Here is a 23,635-nt window from a genome sequence, read left to right as displayed (position 1 = left end):
AATGTAATAAGCTAGTGGTTCTCATTGATGCTGTGCAAATTTATCTGGCATGGCTTTTTGTTTTGTTTGCTTCTTAGAGACAGGGTTTTGCTATGTTGCCCAGCTGGGCTCAAACGATCCTCCCACCTCAGCCTCATAAGTAATTGAGACTGTAGGTGCATACCTCAGTACCTGGATGTCATGCTTTTTTAAAAGCTGGGATAAAATAGTATAAAACATTAAACTTGCTATTTTAACCATTTTAAAGTATACATTCACATTGTTGGCAGCCATCACCATTATTCATCTCCAGAACTTTTCTGTAACATGCTTTTTTTGGGGGGTGGGAGAGGGGTGTGGGGACAGAGTCTCACTCTGTCACCCAGGCTGAAGTGCAGTGGCATGATCTCGACTCACTGCACCTTCCACCTCCCAGGTTCATGCGATTCTTCTGCCTCAGCCTCCCTAGTAGCTGGGATTACAGACATGCGCCACCATACCCAGCTAATTTTTGTATTTTTAGTAGAGATAGGGTCTCACTATGTTGGCCAGGCTGGTCTCAACCTCCTGACCTCAGGTGATCTGCCCACCTCGGCCTCCCAAACTGTTGGGATTACAGGCATGAGCCTCTTCACCTAGCCTGTGACATGCTTTTAAAATACGCATGGCTGTTGTGTGTTCTCTCTTGTAAGTGGGAACTAAACTTTGAGTACACATGGAAATAAAGAAGGGAACAACAACAGATACCAGAGCCACTTGAGGGTAGAGAGTAGGAGAAGGTGGGGATTGAAAAACTACCTATTGGGTACTGTGCTTACTACCTGGGTGATGAAATAAGCTATACGCCAAACCCCTGTGACACGCAGTTTACCCATATAACAAATACGCACATGGACCCCCTGAACCTAAAATAAAAATTAATGAATAAAACATATATGTCCATGGCCAGGGATAGTGGCTTATGCCTATAATCCCAGCACTTTGGCAGGCCAAAGTGGGAGATTGCTTTAGGCCAGGAGTTAGAGACTAGCTTGGGCAACATATCAAGACCCCATCTCTACAAAAATTTTTTGTTAAAACTTCGCCCCGTATGGTGGTGCATGCCGATAGTCCTAGCTGCTCGGGAGGCTGAGGTGGGAGGATTGCTTGAGCCCAGGAGTTCAAGGCTGCGGTAAGCTATGATCATATCACTCTATCTCAACCTGGGTGCCAGAGCGAGACCCCATCTCTAAAAAATACACATACCCAGCCCGCACATCAGAATCAGAATCACCTAGGACAAGACCTGGGCATTTACTTTGTAAAGACCCATAGATAGCTGGGTACAGTGGCTCGCTCCTGTAATCCCAGCACTTTGGGAGGCCGAGGCGGGCGGATCACCTGAGGTTGGGAGTTCGAGACCAGCCTGACCAACGTGGAGAAACCCCATCTCTACTAAAAATACAAAATTAGCCAGGCGTGGTGGCGCATGCATGTAATCCCAGCTACTCGGAAGGCTGAGGCAGGAGAATCGCTTAAATCCAAGAGGCAGAGGTTGCAGTGAGCCAAGATCATGCCATTGCACTCCAGCCTGGGCAATAAGAGCAAAACTCCATCTCAAAAAAAAAAGACCCATAGATAAATTGGGGACTACTATAGTAGCCAATGTACTTTATTCCCATTTTTTATTGTTTGGTTATCTCTAAGATTATGTAATTTTACGAAATTAAGCTATTTTTGGTGGGTATGAATTGATTAAATTAAGCCTCATCTTGCTAAAATGACATTTTCCTATCATTTTTTCATTACTATTCTTTTCTGTAGGAAGATATAAAATCATTAACTGCTCATGTAATTGAAAATTACTGGAAAGCACTGGAAGATGTAGATTATGTACAGACATTTAAAGGATTAAAACTGAGATTTGAACAACAAAGAGAAAGGCAAGATAATCCCAAACTTGACAGGTAAATTACCATATATTTAAACCTATTTGTTCAGCATCAAGTTGTATGGTAGTGGCTTTATTGTTTATTTGATATTATTTGGCTTGACAAGGAACGGGGAAATCAGCAGATAACAAATAGAAATTGTAGCTTCCTGTAAGGGTCGTCAACATAAACGTTTCCCTGAGGATTAGGCTGGTTATTAGTATAATACCTCAGGCATTTATCAGGCTAGATAATGGGGAAAAAAAAAAAAGACCAAACAGTGGAAGTGAGGCTTCATGTGTTCAAAATAAAATCAGAGCATTATATTACTTGCTTTGAATTTACAAGTTACTAAGGTTACAAATTATTCTTTAAAATTTTGTACATTAATCTAAATACCTGGATTTACATTGATATTTTAATATTTGTAAATTTCATGTTAATTCCCTATGTTGACAAGTTTAATAAGTCATCTGTAACAGTACAATTAAGTCCATATATGATTGTATTTACTCTTTCTTCTCTACTCGTAGTATGCGTTCCATCTTGAGGAATCACAGATATCGAAGAGATGCCAGAACACTAGAAGATGAAGAAGAGATGTGGTTTAACACAGATGAAGATGACATGGAAGATGGAGAAGCTGTAGTGTCTCCATCTGACAAAACTAAAAATGATGATGATATTATGGATCCAATAAGTAAATTCATGGAAAGGAAGAAATGTATGTTGAAAAAAAATGGGCAAGAGAAAATTAAGGCTTTCTTACTCTAGATTTAATCTTATTTCTTGACAAAATGATTATTTGCTTGGAATATGTGATGGCATAGGGTTTAAAGACTCCATTGCTTTATGGGATGTGACTGAATAGCAGTGTTGTGCAGGCATAGACTAAGTTTTCTTAATTTGAGTTGAATAAGGAATTTACTATTTCAGGAAGGGTAGGGATACTAAATATGAGTCTGAAGGTTTCACTTCTTCTCTGGAGTAAGATCAAATGAATGGAATTGTGGTTAGTATTTTGGTAAGCTTCGTTTATAAATTGAACTTCAATGTTTCTACCCAGCGTAGTAAGCTAGTTAAATGTGTTTTAGTGTTACCTCATTTGGGGAAATTTAAAAAAGAATGAGTATGGGGGACAACTATTGACAGTATTCTCATTTTTAGTAAAAGAAAGTGAGGAAAAGGAAGTGCTTCTGAAAACAAATCTTTCTGGACGGCAGAGCCCAAGTTTCAAGCTTTCCCTGTCCAGTGGAACGAAGACTAACCTCACCAGCCAGTCATCTACAACAAATCTGCCTGGTTCTCCGGGATCACCTGGATCCCCAGGATCTCCAGGCTCTCCTGGATCCGTACCTAAAAATACATCTCAGACGGCAGCTATTACTACAAAGGTACATTTTTGACTCCCATTTTGCCCCCTTTTTTCGCAATTGAAGCTTTCTCAACAATAATTTTGACTAAGATTCCCTTTGGTTACTGCCACCTAGAACTGATTTAACATTCATGAACTAGAGGATGAGTCCCCTCCACCACTTGAACTTATATAAAGGTTGAGAAATTTCTGAAAGTTTTTTTATGACCAATGCAAGTCTGAATATAGTGTGAATTCTTACTTGGGTATTTTGCATTTTAGAACTGAAACTTCAAATTTGTATGTCAACATTTACAGAAATGTTTAAGGTTTTCAGTTATTCTTGAATAAATTTTCCTAACTAATACCCAGATAAAGCCTTTGTGGGGAATGATAATCTAAATATCTGGATACTTCTAACTTTACTTTGCCAGTTAAGGTTTGTTTTTTTAAGAAAACATCTACTGTCACTAACATTTCATATAAGAAAGGAACAAGGGCTGGGTATGGTGGCTCACGCCTGTAATCCCAGCACTTTCGGAGGCTGAGGCGGGCGGGTCACGAGGTCAGGAGATCGAGACCATCCTGACTAACATGGTAAAGCCCCGTTTCTACTAAAAATAGAAAAATTAGCTGGGCGTGGTGGCGGGCGCCTGTAGTCCCAGCTACTCAGGAGGCTGAGGCAGGCGAATGGTGTGATCCCAGGAGGTGGAGCTTGCAGTGAGCTGAGATGGCACCACTACACTCCAGCCTGGGCGACAGAGTGAGACTCCGTCTCAAAAAATAAATAAATAAAGCAAGCAGCAGTCGTTTCTGGTGACGGAGCAGGGCTAAAAGGAAACCCAGATGAAATGATGAGGAAGAGTCAGGGTAGAACTGCTTTCCTAATCTCTAATAGAAAGCCTATCTACCCTCATTTCTGGTGGTCTCTTTATCTGCTGCAGTTTTCTTCTTGGTATTTTTTTTTTCTTTTTAACAGAGTCTCAGTCTGTCACCCAGGCTGGAGTGCAGTGGCATGATCTTAGCTCACTGCAATCTCCACCTTCCAGATTAAAGCGATTCTTGTGCCTCAGCCTCCCAAGTAGCTAGGATTACAGATGTGCACCACCATGCCTGGCTAATTTTTGTAATTTTATTAGAGACGGGTTTCACCATGTTAATTAACAGGCCAGGCTGGTCTCGAACTCCTGTCCTCATGTGATCCCTCTGCCTCCCAAAGTGCTGGAATTATAGGCATGGGCCACCATGCTCAGCCTCATTTTTATACTATTTTCGACTTTATGTTTTAAAAAATTTTAATGTGCTATTAAGTCTTGAAACATTTTTCATTCATTTTCTAACTCCTGGGTAATTTGCTAGGATTATAAACTACTTAAATTTTTTTGCTTTAGTTTGGGTGCAGTGGCTCATGCCTGTAATCCCAGCACTTTGGGAGTCCAAGGTAGGTGGATCGCCTGAGGTCAGGAGTTCAAGACCAAGCTGGCCAACATGACAAAACCCTGTCTCTAGTAAAAATACAAAAATTAGCCAGGCATGGTGGCGGGCGCCTGTAATCCCAGCTACTCGGGAGGCTGAGGCAGGGAGAATTGCTTGAACCCAGGAGGTGGAGGTTGCAGTGAGCCCTGATCGCACCACTGCACTCCAGCCTGGGTGACATAGCGAGACTCCGACTTGGGGAAAAAAAAATTTTTTGCTTTAATTCTAATTAACTCAAAGTTTTCCCTTATTGTAAAAAAGTATGCATGTTTATTACTGGAAATTTAGAAAATATGTAAACATAATGAATTGAAATTTAACACAGTCCCACCACCCAGAAATAATCACCGTTACTATGTTGGTAGATCTATTTTCTTTCTCCAGCCAGAAAACACCAGTGTTTTTATATGTTTTGTTTTCTGTTCTTTAAATAATCCTTATTTCTTAACAGGGAGGCCTCGTGGGTCTGGTAGATTATCCTGATGATGATGAAGATGATGATGAGGATGAAGATAAGGAAGATACGTTACCATTGTCAAAGAAAGCAAAATTTGATTCATAATAATGGCAACGGCCTAGGATCAGTACCTGTTGAAAAAAACTGGTTCTCCACCCCTCCCCCATACAAAATCCACAACAAAGCGCAGTGGTCTCTTGTGAATGACTGACACAGATCAGCCTCTTACACTTGACTTCTGCTCATCAAGTGCCAATTCAATGGAGCAGGAGGAGGGGATATCATACATTTAGGGGAAAGACTTAAGCCTTTGAGCTCTCCAGCTTGGACCACACATTGCCCTTTTCTCAGGGAAGGAAATGGAAACAAAAAGCCAACAGGGCAGGGGTTTTGTAAGTGGAACTCTGGATTGACTGGTCAGTTGCTACAATCAGAATATGCTTTCTTGGACCATGTTTGAGACTCAGAAGAATGGGCCTTTCTGCCATAATTCTTCACTAGTCAAGAATGCCAGCAGTTTCTTTGTATAAAGAGACCTGCCTTTAAAATCATACATTCTGAACATTTTAGTCAAGCTACAACAGGTTTGGAAAACCTCTGTGGGGGAGGGGCGAGTATAAAGTTTTCCTCTTTTTTATCTGTTCCCTTGGCCCTTCAAACTGCAGATTTTTTTTTTTTTTAAGTGGGGACTTCTCCCTACTTGATTAAAGATTGAGTGGAATTCTAGATGTGGTCATTTGTGTCATAATTTTTTTCTTTGTTTTTGATTTTTTTTTTTCCTCCCCTGAGTGTATGCTTAGTTGTTGAGTATATATATTTGGGACCATTAAAACTTTTTTTGATGTAATATAACCTAACGTTGTGCTGGTACCTGTTTTACCATGTGTAATTTTTGTTCTACATCACAGTTCTTAATTTGTTTAGAGTTTTATGAAAGATGGTATAGTTTTTATTGACAAAAGCAAAGTAATCTTACAACTATGTGCATACAAAAGCAATACTATTTTGTGACTAAATATTTTATATTAAAATTTACATCAGCAACTGTCTTGAGAATTCAGGGAAATAGAGTGGAATTTAAAACTTCAACAGTTTTGTTAAATCTAGAAACATGAAATTAGTATTCCAAAGAGATTCTGAAATTTCTTTTCTTGGGGAAACGACGGTACATTAAATCAAAATTGAGGATGGATGATTTAAAAACATTTGACTTTTGAATAATAAAAAGAAAAGTGAAGAGTAAGAGAAATTGTATTAGTTGTATGTTTCTTGTTTTTGTTTTTAACTACTCCCTTTGGAATACCAGTTTGACTTGTAAGTGGTGGTTTCTAAATAAATACCTGGCCAGAGGACCATCACCTGTCACCTTATTAAAACAGTATTTTTAAATAGGTTCTTTTTGTTGTCTTAGATGTGATCAAATTATTTCAAGGAAAATGAAAATAATTCTACTTACCCTCACTTTTTAAAGTGAAGAGTTTAGAACTTAATATATTTTCAAATGTGAATAAAACTTCATATCCAGGAAAGGATGCTATTTTAAGTATCATATACTTTAACTGAGTATCTAGCAAGCGCTGTGTGCTTCTCTGTCTTGTCTTGTTTATTCCTCAGTAAATTACGATGGTGGTACCAAAAACAAGACTATACTGCATAGTTGGATAGAAAACCAGAAAGTGTCAACTTGCTACAGTCATTAAAAGTTTTATTATTGGCTGATAATTTTTTTTAACAACAAAAACTTTGGGTGCTTAATTATGAGATTATATCTCACTAGAGTATAGATCTAATATGGAGGCACAGGGTTTGGTTATTAATAATTGAAGTTAATCAACTTATCTTGCAAATAAAGAGAAGAAAAACTCTTAGGATCTAAGCCAATTATATTATGTCTTCCTTTTTTACCTAGAAAGCCCCATGTCAAGTAATGTTTCTGCCTTAAGCATACAATTTAAAACTGACCTTTCTGGGTGATTCTTGAAACACTTGTCTTGGTATTCTGCAGGTTCTTAGATTGAGGGAAGAACTTGCATCACTTGCTTTCATTTTGTGGTCCACTATATTAACTGCTGGCCTTCCACAGTTAAGAGATGACTTTTCATTGATGGACTTTTGTGTTCCCTTACTTACTAGTGATTATGGTTACTGAAATAGAAACCTGACACAAGTGTTCCTAAAACAGTAGGAGAAATGAGGTTAGAAATAGCTTGTCATCTTATGAAGGAATACTGTTAGAAAGAAATTGCTAGAAATACAACACTACACACAGTTCCATATGACTCAAAAGTCCATACTTTTGTTTCACTCTGCCACCCAGTCTGGAGTGCAGTGGTATGACCATGGCTCACTGCAGTCTTGACCTCCCAGACTCAACTGATCCTCCTGCCTCAGCCTCCCAAGTAGCTGGGACCAAAGGGACACCACCATGCCTAGCTAGTTGGTTATTTTTTTGTAGAGACGGGATCTCCCTATGTTGTCCTGGTCTCAAGTGGTCCTCCTGCCTTGGCCTCCCAAAGTGCTGTGATTACAGGTGTGAGCCATCATGCCTGACCAAAAGTCCAAACCCTTAATCATAGGTACTATCTTGGTAACTGACATGAATGTAGTTAAAAATTATTTCGCACCTTAACGATACCAATTGGTTCTTTTGGTCATTTTGCAGTGTTTAAAATGAAAACATTTTCACCTCCCAGAGTGAACTCAACAGTTTCTGAAAAAGATTTATAAAATTATTGCAGGAAACACCTTGACATCTTTGTAATAGAATGATGTGTCTTTTTTTCTGCCCAAGTATACTCAGATCTTACATCTAATTTTTCCCAGAACTCCAATTTGCAAGTCAATCTTTTTGAATTTGGAAATGCAGGGCAGGCATGGAGCAGGGAAAAACATTCCCTACTATTTTTTCTTAATTAACAATTGGTCATTATAAAGGCTGCAAGATTAGAATGGCAACAAGTTTAAACTGGAAGATTTAAGTGGAAATTTTCTCAGGTTGTCAGCAGATTTCTGGTATTTAACCAAAAATAACTGCTAAAACAGTGTTGTCAGAGTTCTTTTTGGAGAAAAATTTAGGCCTTCAAAATTCTTTTATTCAGATTATATTAACTTTTTCTGACAATGTTATTTCAAGAAAGATTATAGACATTTTTATGTATGGACTATTATCTACCATTACACTGGGGCTTTGAGAGCATATGAGGAAATGAGAGTCATCAGTATGTTGTGATTCCCAATGCTAATTCAGTTTTTATTTCTTTAGCCTTAATATCTTATTTTGGCTTTGTAGAACGATAAATCTGAAAGAAAACTAGAGATCCTGTTTTCAGCTGAGTATGTTAACGCTGGAATCAAATGTCTCGTTTCTTCAAATAGTTCGTGTTGGAGACACAACGTTCCTTGACCCTTTTCAGTCTCCTGGATAACAGGTTCTTCCATGTACTCAGAGGAAATAGTGGTTACTTCAACATGATGCCAGAAGGGCTTTTGTTTATTTAATTTCCTCTGCCTCCTACCATTTCAAAGAAAGTGCTCTGGTATAAGTAACATCCTACCTGCAGGTTTATTGGATCCTTTTTCGTTCTCTATTATTTGACACTGAGGCAGCATTAGCTACCAACCACTTTTTTTTTTGATATCTTTGTCTTGGTTTCTACACATGTGTTTTAACTTTTTTTTGGAGATGAGGCCTCACTCTGATGCCCAGGCTGGAGTGCAGTGGGGCGAGCACAGCTCACTGCAGCCTTGACCTCCTGGGTTCAAGCAATCCTCTTGTCTCAGCCTCCCGAGTAGCTGGAACTAGTTATGTGACACCACGCCTGGCTGATCTTTGTATTTTTTTTGTAGAGACTGGGTTTCACTGTGTTGCCCACAGTGGTGGTGATTAAGAGACAGGGTCTCGCTCTGTTGCCAGGGCTGGAGTGTGGTGGCACAATCATCACTCATTACAGCCTTGAACTGGCCTCAAGCAATCCTCCTACCTCAGCCTCTGGAATAGCCAGGACTCTCTAGTAGCTGGGACTACAGGTGTGTGCCACCATGGGTTTTGTTTGTTTGTTTTAAGAGATGGGCCCTCACTATGTTGCCCAGGCCAGTCTCAGATTTGATGTCTCCATTCTCTACTCCTTCAATGCTGGGATTCATTAGGGTTCCACCTTTGTGCACTCAACTTCCCAAGCTCTGACCAGACCACATTTCTTGTTAGGTCCTTGACACAATCATGCTGTGCCCTAAAGGATCTGCCCTTACCTGCACTGTGCCCCTTTTCTTGAGTGCTCTTTTCTCTGCCTTGACTGCTGATGAACTTAAATTCTTTCAACATTCAAAAGTGATCCCGATACCCCCACTCCTTTCTTGAAGGAAGGGGCTATATCCTTTTCAACTTTGTATCCCTAGCATATAGTATGATACTGAACCCACAGGCCGATTTTGGGTAATCTGAGTAAAGGAAGGAAAGACTGAACAATGTGCACACAGAATACAGACTAGGAAAGCAGCTGATGCTCTTAAACAGTCAAGAGTTTTATTCTTGACCACAAAATTTCCTATCCTTTGTGCCCATGAGCCTTAGGGTAATTCTTTTTTCTTTTGTTAATGAACTGCAGCTAGAAAGAGACCTTAGGGTAATTCTAAAAGCCCAAAATACCCCCTTGTCATAACATTTGTTGAATCAACAATTCCTACAATCCCGCTTCTTTAAGCTTTCCTGGTTTATTCATCTCTGCCCCAGCACCTCTAACTCCTTAGCTCAGCGTTCATTTTGGTCATAGGTCTTTACCCCTAAGTAGGACTTTCATCAGCAGACCTAGTATGAGCTGGTTGGTTCCTCAATACCCGGGCCACAGGCCAGTAGCAGTCCATGGTTAGGAATTGGGCCACACCGCAAGATGTGAGCAGCAGGCAAACGAGCGAAGCTGTATCTATATTTACAGCCATTCCCTATTGCTTGCATTACCACCTGAGTGCCACCTGTCAGATCAGCAGTGGCATTAGATTCTTACAGGACCGCAAACCCTATTGTGAACTGCACATGCGAGGGATCTGTCACTGTCTCCCATCACCCCCAGATGGGATGGTCGGGTTGCAGGAAAATAAGCTTGGGGCTCCCACTCATTCTACATTATGGTGAGTTGTATAATTATCTCATATATTACAATGCAATAATAGAAATAAAGTGCACAATAAATGTAAGTGCACTTGAATCATCCCAAAACCATCCCCCCACCCACCCTGGTCTGTGGAAAAATTGTCTTCTATGAAACCAGTCCCTGGTGCCAAAAAGGTTGGGGACCACTGCTCTAAAGGAAGGTGAGGAAATAATAATACTTTATTAACCAACCTCCAAGATAATTCTGATTGGCTTATACTGTGAGAGGTAAAAATCTCTCCAAAACTAAGAGCCCAGAAATATTTGGCCTTTGGATGCTTGGGGTGGCTTTCAACAAAGGTAGAGAATGATGATTAGTGAAAACCTTTCACCCAAAACCCCCAATTCAAGCCCTTCAAGGGCCTACTTTGGAAGACTGGAATGGGATAGAGGGTTGGGGTGCAAAATAAAAGAGGCTAAATCAGCACTCAGGAAATCCCACAATATGTGTTCCATGCTTGTATATTGATTGATAAATTGATTCTAAGAATGTTTTTCCTGGTAAGACAGCAGTGAAAAGTGGACAAAGTGGAATAGCAAGAGCTATTAGAAAGGCCTGGGTTTAAATTCTTACTCTGCTAGTAATATCTTAGGCAAGCTCCTTTAGCCTTGGTTTTCTCATTTGTGATAGGAATAATATCCACAAAACAACATGAGGGCTGTGGAATATATGTATACATAAAACAGCTATCCCAATGGTAGGTACTCAATAAGTAGTAGCTATTTAATATATATTAATATAGTCCAAACAAGTCTGTAAATTATCTACTTTAAGGAGTCATTCATAGTCTATGCAGTGGGAATTAATATATTGATTAAGATTATACATCCATAAATGGCTGAGTGAGGAACTTGGCAAATCTCTCCCCAAATAGCAATGTTAAAACAGCAAAATTGGCCGGGCACAGTGGCTCACACCTGTAATCCCAACACTTTGGGAGGCTAAGGCAAGAGAATTGCTTGAGCCCAGGAGTTTGAGACAAGCCTGGGCAACATGGCAAAACCCTGTCTACAAAAAATACAAAAATTAGCCGGGCATGATGGTGTGCCTATAGTCCCAGCTACTCTGGAGGCTGAGGTGGGAGGATCACTTGAGCGGGGGAGGTTGAGGCTGCAGACAGCCATGATCTCACCACTGCACTCCAGCCTGGGTGACAGAGACCCTGTCTCAAAAAACAAAACAGCAAAATTGCCAAAAATCCCCAACCATTTCAGGACTGTAGAAATCAACCAAAGACATATAACAAATTAAGAAAAGTTAAGAATCTTGGTGGTCCGGGTGCAGTGGCTCACACCTGTAATCCCAGCACTTGGGGAGGCCGAGGCAGGCAGCTCGCTTGAGCTCAGGAGTTCGAGACCAGCCTGGCCAACATGGTGAAACCCCACCTCTACAAAAAATACAAAAATTAGCTGGGCATGGTGGCACATCCCTGTAGTTCCAGATACTCCGGAGGTTGAGGTAGGAGGATCACCTCAGCCCAGGGAGTCAAAGCTGCAACAAGCTGTAATCATGCCACTGCACTCCCACGTGGGTGACAGAGTGAGACCCTGTCTCAAAAAATAATAATCTTGGGTAAGAACAGTGGGAGTCTATCTAGAATTTTGGCCCAGGGCTACTCCCATCTCCTGAAGCTACTCCCATCTCCCGAAGCCACCTTACTTCCCCACTCGAACCCCTCAGCTCAACCAGCTAGGTAGTTCTACTAAGCAGGATAGACTTCATTTGGAGTGGAGGGAAAAAACACCCCCCTGGTTGTTCACAGAAGCAGTAGCTTGACCAAGAAAAAAAAGAAGACTCAGATTATTAACATCAGAAATAAAAGACATTTGGTTGGGACATTACTACCAACCTTGAAGGTTGGTAGTATGAATAATTGTATGCCAGTAAATTAGATAACTCAGATGAAATAGACAATTCTTAGAGACAAACTTCTGAAACTAACTCAAGAAGAAACACTATTTGAAGAGATCTATAACAAGTGAAAAGACTGAATTAGTGATCCAAAAGACTATCCCCACACACAAGAAAACCCTGGAGTCCAGATGGCTTCATTACTGAATTTTACCAATTCTTCACAAACTTCCAAAAACCAGAAGAGGAGGGATCACTTCCCAAGTCATTCTGTGAGATCAGTATTACCCTAATAACAAAATCCAGACAAAGATATCACAAGAAGAGGAAGCTATAAAATATCTCTGGATATGGTTGCAAAAATTCTCAACTAAATACTAGGACACTGAATCCAGCAACAAAGAATTATATACCATGACCAAGTGGGATTTATCCTAGGAATGCATGGTTGGTTTAACATCTTTAAATCAATTAATGTAATAAGCCATATCAAAAGATTAAAATACAAAACCACGTTTATCTCAATAAATGCAGAAAAGCATTTGACAAAATTCAACACCATTTCATGATAAAAACACTACACAAACTCAACCAGATAAAGAGCATCTAAGAAAAATCTAGAGTTAACATGATAATGGTGAAAGACTAGATGTTTTCCACCTAAAATCAGAAACAAGAAGTGTCCCTTGCCTCTTCAACATTGTACTGCAGGTATTAGCCAATTTAGGTAAAACAATTAAATGAAAAGCATCAAATTAGAAAGGAAAAAATAGCTGGGTGCAGTGGCTCACCCCTGTGATGCCAGCACTTTGGGAGTCCAAGGAGGGTGGATGGCTTAAGCCCAGGAGTTCCAGACCAGCCTGGCCAACATGGCGAAACCCCTTCTCTACAAAAAATATTTTAAAAAATTAGTAGCCAAGCGTAGTGGTGCATGCCTGTAATCCCAGCTACTCCGGAGGCTGAGGCAGGAGAATCACTTGAACCTAGGAGGCAGAGGTTGCAGTGAGCTGAGATTGTGCCATTGCACTCCAGCCTGGGCAACAGAGTGAGACTCCATCTCAAAAAAAAAAAAAAATTAGCTGGACATGGTGGCATGCACCTGTTGGTCTCAGCTACTCAAAAGGCTGAGGTGGGAGGATCACTTGAGCCCAGGAGGCAGAGGAGATTGCAGTGAGCCAAGATCACACCACCATACTCCAGCCTGGGCAACAGAGTAAGACCGTGCCTCAAAAAAAAAAAAAAAAAAAAAAAAAAAAGCGGAAGTAAAACTGTTTGTAGATGTTTGTGGATGCCATGATCTTGCATGCAAAGTCCTAGGGAATTCATACAAAACTCTTAGAACTATAAGCAGGTTCAGCAAAGTTGCAGATGTAACATCAACATACAAAAATCAGTTGTATTTTTGGGGCCGGGCGCGGTGGCTCACGTCTGTAATCCCAGCACTTTTGGGAGGCCAAGGCAGGCAGATCACGAGGTCAGGAGATCGAGACCATCCTGGCTAACACGGTGAAACCCTATCTCTACTAAAAAATACAAAAAAGTAGCCGGGCGTTGCGGCGGGTGCCTGTAGTCCCAGCTACTCGGGAGGCTGAGGCAGGAGAATGGTGTGAACTCGGGAGGTGGAGCTTGTAGTGAGCCGAGATCGCGCCACTGCACTCCAGTCTGGGCGACAGAGCGAGACTCCGTCTCAAAAAAAAAAAAAAAAAAAAAAAAGGCTGGGCGTGGTGGCTCATGCCTGTAATCCCAGCACTTTGGGAGGCCAAGGTGGGCAGATCACCTGAGGTTGGGATTCACGACCAGCCTGACCAACATGGAGAAACCCCATCTCTACTAAAAATACAAAGTTAACTGGGCATGATGGCGCATACCTGTAATCCTGGCTACTTGGGAAGCTGAGGCAAGAGAATCGCTTGAACCTGGGAGGCAGAGGTTGTGGTGAGCCAAGATCGCGCCATTACACTCCAACCTGGGCAACAAGAGACTCAAAAAAAAAAAAAAAAAAGTTGTATTTCTATACATTTGCAATGAATAATCTGAAAATTAAGAAGACAATTCCATTTACAATAGCATAAAGAAAAATAAGATACAAACATATTTAACAAAAGAAGTCCAAAGTTTATACCCTGAAAGCTAAAAAACATTGTTGAAAGAAATTAAAGTTTTGTTTGTTTGTCTGGGGACAGAGTCTTGCTCTGTCACCCAGGCTGGAGTGCAGTGGCGCAATCTCAGCTCACTGCAACCTCCACCTCTTGGGTTCAAGCGATTCTCGTGCCTCAGCCTCCGGAGTAGCTGGGATTACAGGTGCACTCCACCACACCCAGCCGTTTTTTTGTATTTTTAGTAGAAATGGGGTTTCTCCACGTTAGCCAGGCTGGTCTCAAACTCCTAGCCTCAAGTGATCCGCCTGCCTCAGCCTCCCAAAGTGCTGGGATTACAGGCATGAGCCACCAGGCCTGGCCAAAATTAAAGATTTAAATAAATGGAAATGCATCCCATGTTTATGGATTGAAAGATTAATATTTTGTTAAAATGTCAATATTCCACAACTTGATCCACAGACGGAATGCAATCCCCGTCAGAATCACTAGCTGACTTATTTGTAGATGTTGAAAAGCTGCTTCTAGAATTCATCTGGAACTGCAAAAGGTCTCAAAATAGCTGAAACAATCTTAAAAAAAAAAAAAAAAAAAAAAGAAGTAGGAGGACCCACACTTCCAAATTTCAAAATTTACTACAAAACAAGAGTAACCAAGACAGTGTCGTACTAGCATATAAAATAGAGATCAATTGAAATGGAAGAGAGAGTTCAGAAATAAAACCATGTGTCTATGGTCAACTGATTTGCAACATGGATATTGTTACAAGCTGAATTGAGCACACCTAAAATTCGTATGTTGAAGTCCTAACCCCCAGTCCCTCAGAATGTGATGGTATTTGGAGACAGGGTCTTTAAAGAGGTAACTAGTGGCGTGTGCCTGTAGTCCCAGCTACTCGGGAGGCTGAGGCAGGAGAATCGCTTGAACCCAGGAGGCAGAGGTTGCAGTGAGCCAAGATTGCGCCACTGCACTCCAGCCTGGCGAAAGAGCAAGACTCCGTCTCAAAAAAAAAAAAAAAAAGGTAACTAAGTTAAAATGAGTCATTGGGGTATACTTTTAAGAAGAGGAAATTAGGACACAGACAGACACAGAAGGAAGATTATGTGAAGACATAGGGAGGAGAAGCCGACCATCTAGAAGCCAACGAGAAAAGTCTCAGAAGAAACCAATCCTGGTAACACCTTGATCTTGGACTTCCAGACTCCAGATTTGTGAAGAAATACATTTCTGTTGTTTAACCCACCCAGTCTGTGGTATTTTGTTATGGTAGCTCTAGTAAACTAATACCTTTTTTTTTTTTTTTTTTTTGAGACAGAGTCTCACTCTGTCGCCCAAGCTGGAGTGCAGTGGCGCAATCTCGGCTCACTGTAAGCTCCGCCTCCCGGGTTCACGCCATTCTCCTGCCTCAGCCTCCCGAGGAGCTGGGACTACAGGCGCCCGCCACCACGCCCGGCTAATTTTTTGTATTTTTAGTAGAGATGGGGTTTCACCGTGTTAGCCAGGATGGTCTCGATCTCCTGACCTCGTGATCCGCCCGCCTCGGCCTCCCAAAGTGCTGGCATTACAGGCGTGAGACACCGCGCCCAGCCACTAATACCTATTTTAATACCAAGAGTAGATCTAGAGAACAGAATCTTTTTTTAAATTTTTAATTGTTATAGGTACATAGTAGGTATATATATTTATAGGGTATATGCAGGTATTTTGACACTGGCATAAAATATGTAATAATCACATCAGGGTAAATGGGGTATCATCACTTCAAACATTTATCCTTTGCGTTACAAACTATAGTCTTTTAGTTATTTTTAAATGTACAATTAAATTCATATTGAGTACGTCATCAAATGTTGTGCCATCAAATACTAGATCTTAGATCTTATTTTTTTTTTTGAGACAGGGTCTTGCTCTGTCACCCAGGCTGGAGTACAGTGGCGTGATCACAGTTCACTGCAGCCTCAATTTCTCGGGCTTAAGTGATCCTTCCACTTCAACCTCCCAAGTGGCTGGGACTAGAGGCGTGTGCCACCGTGCCCAACTAATTTTATGTTTTGTAGAGAGGGAGTCTCACTGTGTTGCCCAGGCTGGTCTTAAACTCCTGGGCTCAAGTGATTCTCCCACCTTGGCCTCCCAAAGTGCTAGGATTACAGGCATGAGCCACTGCACCCAGCCCCTAATTTTTTGTACCCATTAACCATCTCCACCCTCCCCACCCCGACCCCCTTACTACCCTTCCCAGCCTCTGGTAACCATCCTTCTACTCTCTTATCCATGTTCAAATGTTTTAATTCTTAGCTCCCACAAATAAGTGAGAACACGTGAAGTTTCTCTTTCCCTGCCTGGCTTATTTCACTTAATGACCTCCAGTTCCATCCATGTTGTTGCAAATGACAGGATCTCATTCCTTTTTACGACTGAAGAGTGCTCCATTGTGTATATGTATAGCACACTTTGCTTATCCATTTGTCTGTTGATGGACACTTAGGTTGCTTCCAAATCTTGGCTATTGTGAACACAGCTGCAACAAACATGGGAGTGCAGAGATCTCTTCATTATGCAAATTTCCTTTCTTTTGGGTATATACCCAGCAGTGGGATTGCCGGATCATATGCTAGCTCTATTTTTTGGTTTTAGGTTTTGTTTTGTTTTGAGACGGAGTTTCACTCTTGTCGCCCAGGCTGGAGTGCAGTGGCGCCGTCTCGGCTCACTGCAACTTCTGCCTCCTGGATTCAAGTGATTCTCCTGCCTCAGCCTCCTGAGTAGCTGGGATTACAGGTATGTGCCACCATGCCCAGCTAATTTTGTATTTTTAGTAGAGATGGGGTTTCACCATGTTGGCCAGGCTGGTCTTGAACTCCTGACGTCAGGTGATCCACACGCCTCGGCCTCCCAAAGTGCTAGATTACAGGTGGACCCACCACGCCTGGCCTTATTTTTAGTTTTTTGAGAAACCTCCAAACTGTCCTTCATAGTGTTTGCATGAATTTACAATCCCACCAACAGTGTACAAGGATTCCCATTTCTCCACATCCTTGCCAGCATTCATTATTGCCTGTCTTTTGGATAAAAGCCATTTTAACTGGGGTGAGATTATATCTCACTGCAGTTTAATTTGCATTTCTCTGATGATCAGTGATGTTGAACACCATATGTATATACGTAGAGAGAGACAGAGAAAGAGACTGGCTCTGTCACCCAGGCTGGAGTGCAGTGGTGTGATCATGGGTCACTGCAGCCTCCACCTCCCAGCTCAAGCGATCAGCTAGGACTACAGGCATGCACCACTATGCCCAACTAATGTTTTTTGTTTTCTTGTAGAGTTGGGAGTCTCACCATGTTGCCCAGACTGGTCTTGAACTCCTGGGCTCAAGTGATCTTCCTGCCTCGGCCTCCCAAAGTGTTGGTATTATAGGCATGAGCCACCATGCCCTGCCAAGCACCATTTCATATAACTGCTTACCATTTGTATGTCTTCTTTTGAGATACGTCTATTCAAATCTTTTGCCTATTTTTAAATTGGATTATTGGATTTTTTTTCCTATGGAGTTGTTTGAGCTCCTTATATATTCTGGTTATTAATCTCTTGTCAGATGTGTAGTTTGCAAATGTTTTCTCCCATTCTGTGTGTTGTCTCTTCACTTTGTTGTTTCTTTTGCTGTGCAGAAGCTCTTTAACTTGATGTGATCCTATTTGTCCATTTTTGCTTTGGTTGCCTGTACTTGTGGGTATTATTCAAGACATCTTTGCACAGTCCAATGTTTTGGAGAGTTTCCTCAATTTTGTTTTGCAGTAGTTTCATAGTTTGAGGCCTTAGATTTAAATCTTTAATCCATTTTGATTTTTGTACATGGCAAGAGATAGGGATCTAGTTTCATTCTTCTGCACATAGATAGCCAGTTTTCCCAGCATCATTTATTGAAGACTCTCTTTTCCCCAGTGTATGTTCTTGGCACCTTTGTAAAAAATGAGTTCACTTTGGATTTATGGATTTGTTTCTGGGTTCTCTATTCTGTTCCATTGGTCTATGTGTCTGTTTTTATGCCAGTACCATGCTGTTTGGTTATTATAGCTCTGTAGTATAATTTGAAGTCAGGTAATGTGATTCCTTCAGTTTTGTTCTTTTTGCTTAGAATAGCTTTGGCTATTCTGGGTCTTTGTAGTTCCATATAGATTTTAGGATTTTTTTTTCTACTTCTGCAGAGAATGTTGGTATTTTGATAGAGATTGCATTTAATATGTAGGTTGCTTTGCATAGTATGAACATTTTAACAATATTGATCCTTCCAATCTATGAATATGAAATATCTTTCCATTTTTTTTGCATCCTCTTTAATTTCTTCCATCACTGTTTTATAGTTTTCATTGTAGAGATCTTTCACTTCTTTGGTTAATTTCTAGATGTTTAATTTTATTTGTAGCTATTGTAAATGGAATTACTTTCTTGATTTCTTTTTCAGATTGTTTATTGTTGGCATATAGAAATGCTACTGATTTTTGTACATTGATTTTGTATCCTGTAGCTTTATTTATCAGTTTTAATAGCTTTTTAGTGGAGTCTTTAGGTTTTTCCAAATATAAGATCATATCATCTGCAAACAAGGATAATTTGACTTCTTCCTTTCCAATTTGCATGCTCATTATTTCTTTCTCTTGTCTGATTGCTCTAGCTGGGACTTCCAGTACTATGTTGAATAGCAGTGGTGACAGTGGTCATCCTTGTCATGTTCCAGATCTTAGAGAAAAGGCTTTAAGTTTTTCCCCATTCAGTATGATACTAGCTGTGGGTCAGTCATGTGTGGCTTCATTATATTAAAGTATGTTCCTCCTATACCCAGTTTTTTGAGGGTTTTTTTTAATCAGGAAGGGATGTTGAATTTTATCAAATGCTTTTTCAGCATCAATTAAAATGATCCTATGGTTTTTGTTCTTCATTCTGTTGATACGCTGTATCGTATTGACTGATTTGCGTATGTTGAACCATCTTCGCATCACTGGGGTAAATCCCATTTGGTCAGGATGAATGATCTTTTTAATCTGTTGTTGAATTCAGTCCTAGTATTTTGTTGAGGATTTTTGCATCAGTGTTCATCAGGGGTATTGGCCTGTAGTTGTCTTTCTTTCTTCTTTCTTCCTTCCTTCTTTTTTCTTCCTTTCTTTTTTTTTTTTAATGAGTCTTTGTCTGCTTTTGGTATCATGGTAATACTGGCCTCTTAGAATGAGTTTGGAAGTATTCCCTCCTCCTGTATTTTTCAGAATAGTTTGAGTGGTTGGTATCAGTTCTTCAAATGTTTGGTAAAATTTAACCGTGAAGCCACTGGGTTCTGGGCTTTTCTTTGCTGGGAGACTTTACTGCAGCTTTGATCTTGTTACTTGTTATTGGTGACCTGTTCACGTTTTGGATGTCTTCATGGTTCAGTCTTTGTAGGTTGTATGTATCTAGGAATTTATCCATTTCTTTTAGGTTTTCCAATTTATTGGCATATAGTCGATTATAGTAGCCTCTAATAATCCTGTGAATTTCTGCAGTATTAGTTGTAATGTCTCCTTTTTCATCTCTGATTTTATTTATTTGGATCTTCTCTCTTTTTTTCTTAGTCTGGTTAAAGGTTTGTCAAGTTTATCTTTTCAAAAAAATCAGCTTTTTGTTTCATTGATCTTTTGTGTTGTTTTCTTTGTTTCAATTCCATTTATTTCTGCTCTGATCTTTATTATTTCTTTCCTTCTCCCAACTTTGGGTTTGGTTTGCTCTTGCTCTTCTAGTTCTTTAAGATGCATCATTGGGTTGTGAAGTTTTTCTTCTTTTTTGATGTAGGCGCTCATAGCTATAAACTTCTCTCTTAACACTGCTTTTGCTGTATTGCATAGGTTTTGGTATGTTGTGTTTCCATTATCATTTGTTTCAAGAAATTTTTCAATTTCCTTCCTAATCTCTTCATTGACCCATTGGTCATTCAGGAACATATTGTTTAATTTTCACGTATTTGTATAGTTTCCTTAATTTCTTGTCATTGATTTCTATTTTTATCCTATTGTGGTCAGAGAAAATTGATATCATTTCAATTTTTTTGAATTTTTGTTGTTGTTATTGTTGTTTTTTGAGACAGAGTCTTGCTCTGCTGCCCAGGCTCTGGTATTTTGATAGAGATTGCATTTAATATGTAGGTTGCTTTGGATAGCATGAACATTTTAACAATATTGATCCTTCCAATCTATGAATATGAACTATCTGGAGTGCAATGGCGTGGTCTCAGCTCACTGCTACCTCCACCTCCCAGGTTCAAGCGATTCTCCTGCCTCAGCCTCCCAAGTAGCTGGGATTACAGGCACCTGCCACCACGCCTGGCTAATTTTTGTATTTTTAGTAGAGATGGGGTTTCGCCATGTTGTCCAGGCTGGTCTCAAATTCCTGACCTCGTTATCCACTCACCTCGGCCTCCCAAAGTGCTGGGATTACAGTCGTGAGCCACCACGCCCAGCCTTGAATGTTTTAAGACTTGTTTTGTGGCCTAACATATGGTATACTCTTGAGAATGATCCATGTGCTGAGAAGAATGTGTTCTGCAGCCACTGGATGAAATGTTCTCTGAATGTCTGTTAGGTCCATTGGTTCTACAGTGCAGATTCAGTTTGATGTTTCTTTGTTGATCGTTTCTGGCAGATTTATCCAATGGTGAAGGTGGAGCGTTGAAGTCTCTAGCTATTACTGTATTGGGGTCTATCTCTCTCTTTAGCTCTAACAACATTTGCTTTACATATCTGGGTGCTCCAGTGTTGGGTGCATATAATTAAAATTGTTATATCCTCTTGCTGAATTGATCCTTTTATCATTATATAATGATATATATATATATAATGATAAGGAGATAAAGGATAGACCTCCTTTGTCTCTTTTTATAGTTTCTGTCTTGAACTCTATTTTGCCTGATATAAGTATAGCTACTCCTGCTTTTTTTGTTGCTTCTGTTTTCATGGAATATATTTCTCCATCCCTTTATTTTCAGTCTGTGTGTGTATTAGAGGTGAAGTGTGTTTCTTGTAGGCAATAGATTATTGTGTCTTTTTTAAAAATCCTTTTAGCCACTCTATGTCTTTTGATTGGAGAGTTTAGTCCTTTTACATTCAATGTTATTATCAATAAGTAACAACTTAACTCCTGCCATTTAGTTATTTGTTTTCTGATAGTTTTGTGATCTTCTCTTCCTTCTTTCCTTCCTTCCAGTCTTGCTTTTAGTGAAGGTGATTTTCTCTGGTAATATGTTTTAATATTCTGCTTTTTATTTTTTGTCTATCATTGTATGTTTTTAGATTTGAGGCTATCATGAGGCTTGCAAGTATAACCCATTATTTTAAACTAATGACAAGTTAACACCAATTGCATAAACAAGCAAAAAGAAAAGTAATGAAACCTCTACACTTTTTTTTTTAAAACAGGGTCTCACTGTGTTGCCCAGGCTGGAATGCAGTGGTGCAATCCCAGCTCACTGCAGTCTCAAACTCCTGGGCTCAGGTAATTCTCTTGCCTCAGCTTCCCAAGTAGCTGCGACCACAGGTGTGCACCACCATGCCTGGCTAATTCTTGTATTTTTTGTAGAGACAGGGTTTTGCCATGCTGCCTGGGCTGGTCTCAAACTGCTAGGCTCAAGTGATCCACCTGCCTTGGCCTCCCAAAGTGCTAAGATTATAGATGTGAGTCACTGCACCTGACTTCTTGTTTTCTAACTTTTTGTTGTTTCTATTTATATATTATTGTACTAGCTATGTCTCAAAAAGTTGTTTAGTTATTATTTTTTGATTAGCTCATCTTTTCATCTTACTACGATTAACAGTGTTATAATATTCTGTGTTTTTCTGTGTACTTACTAATACTAGTGAGTTTTGTACCTTCAGATGATTTCTTATTGTTCATTAATGTCCTTTTCTCTGAGACTGGTGAACTCTTTTTAGCATTTCTTGTGATACAGGTCTGGTGTTGATGAAATCCCTTAGCTTTTGTTTGTCTGGGAAAGTCTTTATTTCTCCTTTACGTTTGAAGGATATATTTACTGGATATACTATTCGAGGATAAAAGTTTTTTTTCCGGCCAGGAGTGGTGGCTCATGCCTGTAATCCCAGAAATTTGGGAGGCTGAGGCGGGCGGATCACCTGAGGTCAGGAGTTCAAGACCAGCCTGGCCAACATGGTAAAACCCCATCTCTACAAAAATACAAAAATTAGCTGGGCATGATGGCGGGTGCCTGCAATCCCAGCTACTCGAGAGGCTGAGGCAGGAGAATCACTTGAACCCAGGAGGCAGAGGTTGCAGTGAGCCAAGATCACGCCACTGCATTCCAGCCTGGGTGATAGAGCAAGACTCTGTCTCAAAAAAAAAAAAAAAGGTTTTTTCCTTCAGCACTTTAAATATGTCAGAGAGTGGCCTATAAGGTTTCACTGAAAAGTCTGCTGCGACTACAGGTGCCTGCCACCACACCTGGTTAATTTTGTATTTTTAGTAGAGATGGAGTTTCACCATGTTGGCCAGGCTGGTCTTGAACTCCTGATCCCAGGTGATCCACCCTCCTCAGCCTCCCAAAGTGCTGGGATTACAAGCGTGAGCCACCACACCTGGCCAAAGTGTACACTTTAAATGTGTGAACTGTATAATATGTGATTGAGACAGAGTCTCACTCTGTTTCCCAGGGTGGAGTGCAGTGGTGCTATCTTGGCTCACTGCAGCCTCTGCCTCCTGGGTTCCAGTGATTCTCGTGCCTCAGCCTCCTGAGTAGCTAGGATTACAGGGGTACACCACCACACCTAGTTTGTGTATTTTTGGTAGAGACTGGGTTTTTCCATGTTGCCCAGGCTGTTCTCAAACCCCTGACCTCAGGTGATCCACCCACCTCGGCCTCCTAAAGTGCTAGGATTACAGGCATGAGCCACTGCACCCAGCCTTGAATTATATTTCAAAAAAGGTGTCTAAAAAAAACTAAAAGAAAGGTCTCAAAACAATTATATAAGTTTCCACTTTAAGAAACTAGAAGCCTAGGCAACATAGTAAGACCTCATCTCTAATACAAAGAATTTTAAAAATTAGCTGGGTGTGGTGGTGTGCACCTGTAGTCCCAACTATCTGTGAGGCTGAGGCAGGAGGATCACTTGAGCCTGGGAGATTGAGGCAGTAGTGAGCCATGAATGCACCACTGCACTCCAGCCTAGGTGACAGAGTGAGACTCTGTCTAAAAAAATAAAAAATAAAATAAATAAATTTAAAAGTAAGAAAGAAAGAAACTAGAAAAAGAAGAAATTAAACCAAACTCAGATAGAAGAAAATAAAGAACACAAATCAATGAAATTAAGAACAGAAAAATTAATAGAAACATCAATACACA

General features: G+C 40.3%; 1 protein-coding gene across 2 annotated transcripts in view; it reads left to right on the top strand.

Moving 5' to 3' along the window:
• PPP4R3A (protein phosphatase 4 regulatory subunit 3A) overlaps positions 1–6,419 on the top strand; it is a 51,989-nt gene extending 45,570 nt beyond the window's left edge. For both annotated transcript variants that reach the window (XM_024231871.3, XM_024231870.3), the window contains exons 12-15: positions 1,783–1,925; positions 2,423–2,613; positions 3,057–3,283; positions 5,171–6,419. In XM_024231871.3, coding sequence (XP_024087639.3) covers positions 1,783–1,925; positions 2,423–2,613; positions 3,057–3,283; positions 5,171–5,281 — 672 coding nt within the window. In that variant the 3' untranslated portion in view covers positions 5,282–6,419. The remainder of the gene's footprint in view (positions 1–1,782; positions 1,926–2,422; positions 2,614–3,056; positions 3,284–5,170) is intronic.
• The last annotated feature ends 17,216 nt before the right edge of the window (positions 6,420–23,635 follow it).

This window comes from Pongo abelii, chromosome 15 (genome assembly GCF_028885655.2).
Source record: "Pongo abelii isolate AG06213 chromosome 15, NHGRI_mPonAbe1-v2.0_pri, whole genome shotgun sequence".
Lineage (NCBI taxonomy): Eukaryota > Metazoa > Chordata > Mammalia > Primates > Hominidae > Pongo > Pongo abelii.
The sequence above is the reverse complement of the archived record's forward strand: the minus strand, read 5'-3'. Positions and strand labels throughout refer to the sequence as shown.